We start from the raw sequence: 7,872 nt of genomic DNA, 5'->3' as shown, positions 1-7,872 counted from the left end.
CGGGGGGGGGGGGCGGGGGGGGGGGGCGGGGTTTTGGGGACCCCGGGGGGGGGGGGGTGCTCGGGCCGCTAGACACCGTGGACCTCACTGACAAGCTGGTCGCCTTCTACTGCGAGGAGTACCGCGCCGAGCTCACGGCAGTCGTACTGCGTGACACGGGCATGCAGGAGGAGGCGACGCGGCTTCAGGGGGCTACGTGAGTCCCCAACGCTGGCGGACCCATTCAACCACTCCGAGTCTGGCACATGGCTCGAATCCAACCCCTCTTCCTCGCCGAGGACCCAGGAGTCCGGTCCTGCCCCAGAGCCTTCCTGTCCCTCTCCTCCATCAGGTTCCCCCTCGGGTCCCCTTCAGACTTCTGGCCGGCCCCTCCCTGCGTCTTAGGGCTGGGCTGATGCGGACCCTGACCGGCTGTATCTCTCCCCACCTGCCCCCTTCGAGGGCCTTGGGCCGCCTGGCTCCCATTTCACGGGTTCTGCTCTCTCTTTGCAGATAAAGACAGGCGCGGTTGGGAGTTCTAGAGCAATCAGCAGAGGTGAGCCTGGGCTGGGAGGGATCCCGGCCATGGGATGCCACCCTGTCCAGGGCTGGGCGACGTCGGCCAGGACCGGGCTGGACTGAGCGAGGCAGGAGCAAGAGAAACTGTGAGGCTGGGCCCCTGAGGAAGTCTGGGGCCTCGAATACCGGCCTGAGGACGGTGATTTATCTCCTCCAGGAGACTGGGGGCAAGGAGAGGCACAGCGCCCAGCGCACACTAGTCGCAGAGGACGATGGCAGCGCCCTCACCGCGAGGACCGAGGACCCCTCCAGACCCAACCTCCTCCCTTCCCTGCACCTGCCTTTTATTCTTCCACAGCCCAATAATTATTTCATGACACACCTTCCTGGGTCTGTGTGGATACATACCAACCGGTAGCCACGTGTGTGATTTGCCACACGTATGACATGTTCGAACCAGTGCATGCCTGCGTCTGCATTCGCCAATGTCTGGGTGTCTTTGCTGGGCACGCGAGGGGAACCTCAGGGCACGCACAAGTGTGTGTGGGCTCTCGGGGCGTGCAGGACTCCCAGTTCCAACCAGAGAAATAGCGTGGACTGGACTGCGCACGGAAGCGCAAGCCCAGGCGTGCCTTGCCCTTTCCGCCTCCCTGTCTGTTAGGTTCCACCTAGCGACTGTCGGGCCGGCTCGAGTTCGGCAGCTTCAGGGGCGCGTGGGCCTCAGCGGAGCAGCTCTGACACAACCGGACAGCCCCGCCCCGGCCGCCTGGCCGCCCCGAGCCCCGCGCCTCTAGACTAACGGGGACCTGCGCCACGCAGACGTGCCAGCCCGACAGGACCAGCCAGCACACCAAAGCGCCCGCGTGCCCTGGGCGCTCAGTCCGCCCTCCTCCAGGCTCCGCCCCCCAGCTCGTCAGCTCCGCCCCCGGCTCGTCAGACTCCGCCCCCCGCATCTCCAGGCGCGCTCCAGAGGCTGAGGCTGGGGAGTCTGGGTTCGCGCAGCGCCCTCCTGCGGGACCCGCCCCCGCGAGGTTCTTCAGGCGTCCAACTTTGCCAGGCTCCGCCTTCAGCTCCTCGGACCCCCTTCCCTGGCCGCCGCTTTGTCCCGCTCGCGACCCCCGTAACTCCAGGCACCCATGGGCCTCCAAGCTCAGAGTCTGAGCCAATGCATTGGCCTCTGGATCGGCCAGACCCCGCCCCATCCAACAATCCCATCCGACCTCGACCCCCGCTGGGTCCCGCACCTTGAGGCGCGCATGAGCCTCGGCGGCGGGCAGCAGACGGTGGCCACGGTGGGAACCTAGCGAGGCGCACACGCCGCACACGAGCGCGCGGTCTTGCTCGCAGTAGATGCTCAGCGGGTCCAGGTGCTCCTCGCAGTGGCCCTGCGGCACCTGCGCCAGCCCCTCCACCAGGCGCGCCAGCTGCAGGTTGGTGCTGAGAGCCTGCGGCCGCGTGGGTGCCTGACAGCAGGGACAGGGCACGGTGCCATCCTCCGCGGGCTCCCCTGCCACGCGGCCCAGGCAGGCGCGGCAGAAACTGTGGCCGCACTCAGCCGTCACGGGCGCGTTGAACAGCTGCAGGCACAGCGGGCAGGACAGCTCCTGGTGCAGGAGGCCGGGCGCAGCCGACATGGCGGGCCTGGGTGGAGGAGGGGTCGGTCAGGAGGCCCGGTGGGGCCGCGCTCCCAGCCTGGGCCCAGTCTGGGTCTGCGGCCCAAATGGAGAAGCCCCAGCCTGTAAAGACCTCACATCCCATGCTGAAAGGCACTCTGGTTCTGGCGAGGGGGGAAGGGGGACTCGGTCTCAGGCCCAAAGGCAGCCTCAACTGCAGGCCCCAGCCCCAAAAATATACCCTGTGAGGGTACCCGCCAACCCCAGCTCCTAAACACAAGCCTGGGTTCCAAACACGATCTTACCCACTGTCCTTGCCCTTGTCTTAGGCCCAGGCCTCAGCCTCTGACACGGGCGTTAGCCTCGGCCCCAAATCCAAATTCTCCATAGCCCTCATCCCCAGCCCTCCTCTCACCCACATCACAGGATCCCCAGCTCTCCTCTCCCCTACATCTTCAGGCCCACAGGACTTACAGGTCTGGTTGCAGCTCTTAGGCCAAAAGAGACTCCCAGGAGGACAAGTCAGGGTCAGGCCTCACCGTAAGGGGATCAGAGACGTGTCCAAAGACAAGCGAGAGGCAAGTAGTAGGCTCAGAGCAAGGACAGAGGACTCACAGGAGCAGCTGGCAGTGGAGCACCGGCAGTGAACAGTGGACAGACCCTCCCAACCGAGCCATGGCCCCAGGACTATATTTAGCTGCCCTGCCCATCCCCTCCCATCACTTCTGGAAACAGTTCTAAAAGTGAGGACTGAGTAGTCAGCCGGCAGGCATCACATGTCAAGGCCACCTGTCCTGGCCCATCCACTGTCCTCTCCCCTGCCCTGCCAGACCTCAGAGCCAGTGGGCAGAGCCTCCCCGACCACAGAAAAGAGAGAAAATTAGGCAGGGTTAGTCTCTCCTTTCTCCCCCACTTCCACACTCTCTGGCCTCCTTCCTCCTTGCCTGTAACCCCTCTCCAGCTTGTCACCCACTCAATCCCCAAGCTTATAGCTCAGCAAAGTCTCACACAGTATTATGCCCACCTGCAGGAGGGCAGGACCTCACCCACCCTGAAGGCTTTCTTCTCCCAGAGTTTAGGGGAGGGTCTTTTCTATGTTGGTCTCTCCAGTGCCCAGCACAAGCCCTGGGGCACAGTGGGCCTCCCTAAATACTTGGAGAATGAATGAAAGACAGTTAAATAAATGAATGAACTGAGTACAGAGCCTGCAGCTCTGGGAGCCTCAGGCCTTCCCATATGCTTATCTTTTAAATCTCTTGAAATTTCATTCAGAATAAAAATCAAAGTCCTCGCTCACCCTGGCCCTTGCTCACTCCAGCCTCAGGGACTTTGTACTTGTTGTCCCCTCTGCCTGAAACTCTTTCAAACCCAGATGTTGCACAGCTGTCTCTCTTCCTCCCTCAGATGGTTACTCAGTGTCGCCTTTTCAGTGAGGCCTTTCCTAACTCCCTGATTTTAAATCTCATATCTCTCCATCTCCCTCCCCTGCTTTATTTTTCTCCATAACATTTATTACCATCTGGGGCAGGTTGGTTAGCTCAGTTGGTTAGAGCATAGTGCTGATAACACCAGGATTCAGGGTTTGATCCCTGTATGGGCCAGCTGCCAGAAAAAAAAAAAATCAAAAACATTTATTACCATCTGGCATGCAATATATTTTATTTGTTTGTTTCTTATCTGTCTCCTCCTGCCAGAATATAAATTTTGTTTACTCCTTCTCTCCAGCTAACAATAAGGTATACGGCACACAGTAGGTGCTCAATAAGTACTCAGTGAGTGACTAAACATACAGACTCCGTCCCTCTCATTTGGCCTCTCAGTCTCTCTCAGTTGCCCCAGTCTATATCAGGTTTTTTTGTTTTTGTTTTTGTTTTTTTTTTTTTTTAAAAGATGACCGGTAAGGGGATCTTAACCCTTGACTTGGTGTTGTCAGCACCACGCCCAGCCAGTGAGCGAACCGGCCATCCCTATATGGGATCCGAACCCGGGGCCTTGGTGTCATCAGCACGTAATAACTTCGTATAGCATACATTATACGAAGTTATCGGGGCAGGTTGGTTAGCTCAGTTGGTTAGAGCATAGTGCTGATAACACCAGGATTCAGGGTTTGATCCCTGTATGGGCCAGCTGCCAGAAAAAAAAAAAATCAAAAACATTTATTACCATCTGGCATGCAATATATTTTATTTGTTTGTTTCTTATCTGTCTCCTCCTGCCAGAATATAAATTTTGTTTACTCCTTCTCTCCAGCTAACAATAAGGTATACGGCACACAGTAGGTGCTCAATAAGTACTCAGTGAGTGACTAAACATACAGACTCCGTCCCTCTCATTTGGCCTCTCAGTCTCTCTCAGTTGCCCCAGTCTATATCAGGTTTTTTTGTTTTTGTTTTTGTTTTTGTTTTTTTTTAAAAGATGACCGGTAAGGGGATCTTAACCCTTGACTTGGTGTTGTCAGCACCACGCCCAGCCAGTGAGCGAACCGGCCATCCCTATATGGGATCCGAACCCGGGGCCTTGGTGTCATCAGCACCACACTCTCCCGAGTGAGCCACCGGGCCGGCCCCTATATCAGGTTTTGCTCATTCCTCTCTCCATCACTCTCTGTCTCTCTGAGTTTCTGTTTCTGTTTCAGTCTCTTAATCTCCCTTTGGACTCTCTCTTTGCCTCTTTCCTAGGTTTTTGATATTCATTTTTTAAAAATTTTATCCCAAATGTGCACATGAGACATACTGAATCGGAGTCAGATTTCTTACTAAATAACTCAGTAAGTTATGCATGCTTTGGGCCTCTTTGGTCGTAGGGTGATGTGAGGGGAGTCAGGTCAACTGTCCTATGTGAGTGACCAGATATTCCACAGGTGAGCAACAAGGAAAAATTATTTTCCCTGCTTATGAAGGGGAAGGAGGCAGCTGTCCCCCTCCCCTCCTTAAAGGTCTCCTCCTTACTTCAACACTTTGGTAAGTAAATAAAATCTCCCCAGGAGCCAGGTGGCCCCTTGCAAATCTGGGTTTTATGACAAGTCCTAGGATTTGTCTCTGTTTTCTGGGGCTCACTGCCTCTTGCACGGTGCCTGTTGATGACACAAGCTTACTCTGGCCTGGTTAGGAAGATAGCAACTCCAGAACTCCTGGCACCTTGGGAGCTCCACCTAGTGACCTTGTTCAGGCTGTAACCATTAGGTCTTCTCAGGAAGAGAAAAGTTTTATTATTCTTTTAGATCAGAGCAATTACCTATACAAATGACTATCGATACAATTCCCATGGTATGTGAAAAGTATGAGAAAGCTAGTGCTCTCTACCAGGACACAGAGAAATCCAGGGAAGTTTTATTTCCCTGCTCTCTTTATGTCTAAGTCTCTGATTTCTTCTCTGCCATTTTTGATGGCTCAGACTTGGCCTGAGTTTGGGTTAGCAACAGGAAGGGGATGGGGATGAGGGTATATCTGGATCTAGTCTCTGAAGCCACAAGCCACTTCACTTAGACTCAAAAACTTAACATCCAGAAACTATATCTCATCTGGAGTTTCCATCACTGCCATATTAAGGCTAAAGGTTATGGTCACTCGACTGTCATTCATAGGAGTGTGTGTCCAGGACAGGGAGGTGACAGTCAATTCACTTCTCTGCAGATGGGCCAGGTCTGGCCTCTGACCCCTCAAAGGGACATTGATTGACTTCAGCAAGTTGGAGGACAAGAAGGGTCAAGAAGCTATGTCCAGGGGAGGAGGGGTAAGAAACTAGTGTTGCTGACCTGAAGACCAAGCTCTACGAGGTCCCTGGGACCCACAGAGCTCAGAGAGGACAGACTTTAGCTCATCCTAAGGGAGAGCTTCCCAACAGCTGGTGCAATAAGTGCCTTGAGAGGTGAGAGCTCCTCATTACTGGATGTATGCAGACAGAGGCCAGAAACCCCCCTGTGAGGGCTGCTACAGAAGCAGGTCCCAAATGTTAACATCGCAAGGTCATGCTGGGTGCCCCCCAGGGAAAATCATCTACCCCTCTGGGCTTTAGCATCTTCAGCTACAATATAGGATAAGTAGGATAATAACATCATCCCTGTCAAGGTGACACGAAGATTAAACTAGATAATATGCCAAATAAACAGGGACAATGTGCTGGCACCCAAGGGCTTAGAGAGCAGTGACTGCCACTACTAGGTTCAAATCCTGACTTTGCTATTTCCTTGTAGTGGGACCTTGGGCAAGTCACTTAATCTAATTTCCTCATCTGTAAAATGGGAATCATGTAAGGATTTTTATCAAGACTATTGGGTTATTACAAAGATTCAATGTTAACTCTTTTTTTTTTTCCTTTTTGTCTTTTTTCGTGTCCGGCAACGGATCGCAACCCTCAGTGTCGCACCCGTACCGGACCGGACCAGCAACGGGATCGCAACCCTCAGTGTCGCGCCCGCACCTCGCCCAGCCAGAGAGCGGGAACCAGTCTGTATGTGGGATCGGAACCCTCGGCGGGAGCGCTGCCGCGCTCCCAAGCGGCGCACTGTAGCAGTGCGCCACCGGGCCGGCCCGAATGTTAACTCTTATAAAGCATTTAGAACAGTGCCAGACCCATAGAATATGTTCAATAAATGTTAGCTATTAATATTACTACAATTATTATTACTAATTGTTCCAACAAAGCCTCCCAATAATCCCTAAGGTCAATAGCATCATCCTCGTTTCACAGATTGGGAAACTGAGGCGCAAAAACTTTATCAATGACAAAAGCACTTACCATGTGTCAGGGTTGTTCCAAGCACTTCTCAATCTTTAACTTGTTTAAGACTCATAACAACACTATCACTGTTCCTGTCTTACAGGGAAGCCATGAGGCAAAGAGAGGTTAAGTAACTTGCCCAATGTCCTGGCAGTCTGTGGTCCTTCTGGCCCCAGGAAGAGCAATCTTGCTCCAGCAACCAGAGTTACTTTGTTGGAGATGGAGGATGTCACACCCAGAAGGTATCTTTTTTCACCACCACCCCACCCCTGCCACCAGGAGGTATATTACCTCCACCAATTGCTCTGGCTCTTGTCCAAGGGGGCAATGGTGAGCCTGAGCTGAAACATGAAGGTTCTTTCTTGCCAGGAGTCAAAACTCAGAGCTCTGAACACCTCATGCAGAAAAAAGGGGGTCAAAGGAAAAGGAAGTACTGGGGCTTCCCAGAGAGTGTCCAAGGCTCCCCACCTCCTCAGGTGGAAACCACCCTGGCAGCCTCCAGGAACCAGCAGGCTCTGCCCCTTTGGGCAGACCTTTGGTCATAGGATGATGTTATGTGAGGAGAGCCAGGTCAACTGTTCTATGTGTCACTGCCTGTATTCGTCCATTTCTGTTTCTTATAATACAATACCTGAAACTGGGTAATTTACAAAGAAATGAAATTTATATCTTCCAGTTATGGAGGCTGGGAAGTCCATGGTCTGGGGTCAAATCTGGTGAAGGACTTCTTTTGGGTGAGAACTCTCTACAGGGTCCCAGGGCGAAGCACAGTATCACATGGCGAGAATGGCAAGAGCTAGAGAGCTAACCTTCTTGCTCTCCTTATAAAGCCATCAGCACCACACCCATGACAACCCATTAAACCATCAACCCATTTCTCCATGAATGAATCAATCCATTTGCAAGGATGCAGTCCTCGCCATCCAATCACCTCTTAAAGGCCTCACCTTCCCCCACCATACTGGGCGTTAAGTTCCAACATGAGCATGGCGGTACATGCAAACCACAGCACTGCTCTACTCAGAGCACTGACTTTCCTGTG

At 53.6% G+C, this 7,872-nt stretch overlaps 2 protein-coding genes across 2 annotated transcripts in view; one reads left to right on the top strand and one right to left on the bottom strand.

Annotated features, from left to right (window-relative positions):
- The window catches only part of PYDC1 (PYD (pyrin domain) containing 1), a 536-nt gene extending 336 nt beyond the window's left edge, over window positions 1-200 (top strand). The window contains exon 2 of the mRNA XM_008594345.1: window positions 52-200. Within this exon, the coding sequence (XP_008592567.1) occupies window positions 52-200 (149 nt within the window). The remainder of the gene's footprint in view (window positions 1-51) is intronic.
- Window positions 1-2,854, bottom strand: part of TRIM72 (tripartite motif containing 72, E3 ubiquitin protein ligase) — a 7,440-nt gene extending 4,586 nt beyond the window's left edge. Inside the window, exons 1-2 of the mRNA XM_008594352.1 lie at window positions 2,586-2,854; window positions 1,743-2,139 (exon numbers count right to left, since the gene is read on the bottom strand). Coding sequence (XP_008592574.1) covers window positions 1,743-2,132 — 390 coding nt within the window. The 5' untranslated portion in view covers window positions 2,133-2,139; window positions 2,586-2,854. The remainder of the gene's footprint in view (window positions 1-1,742; window positions 2,140-2,585) is intronic.
- Window positions 2,855-7,872: the final 5,018 nt, after the last annotated feature.

Source organism: Galeopterus variegatus, unplaced genomic scaffold (genome assembly GCF_000696425.1).
Source record: "Galeopterus variegatus unplaced genomic scaffold, G_variegatus-3.0.2 Scaffold162, whole genome shotgun sequence".
Taxonomy (NCBI): Eukaryota; Metazoa; Chordata; class Mammalia; order Dermoptera; family Cynocephalidae; genus Galeopterus; species Galeopterus variegatus.
This window is presented reverse-complemented; position numbering and strand designations above follow the sequence as displayed.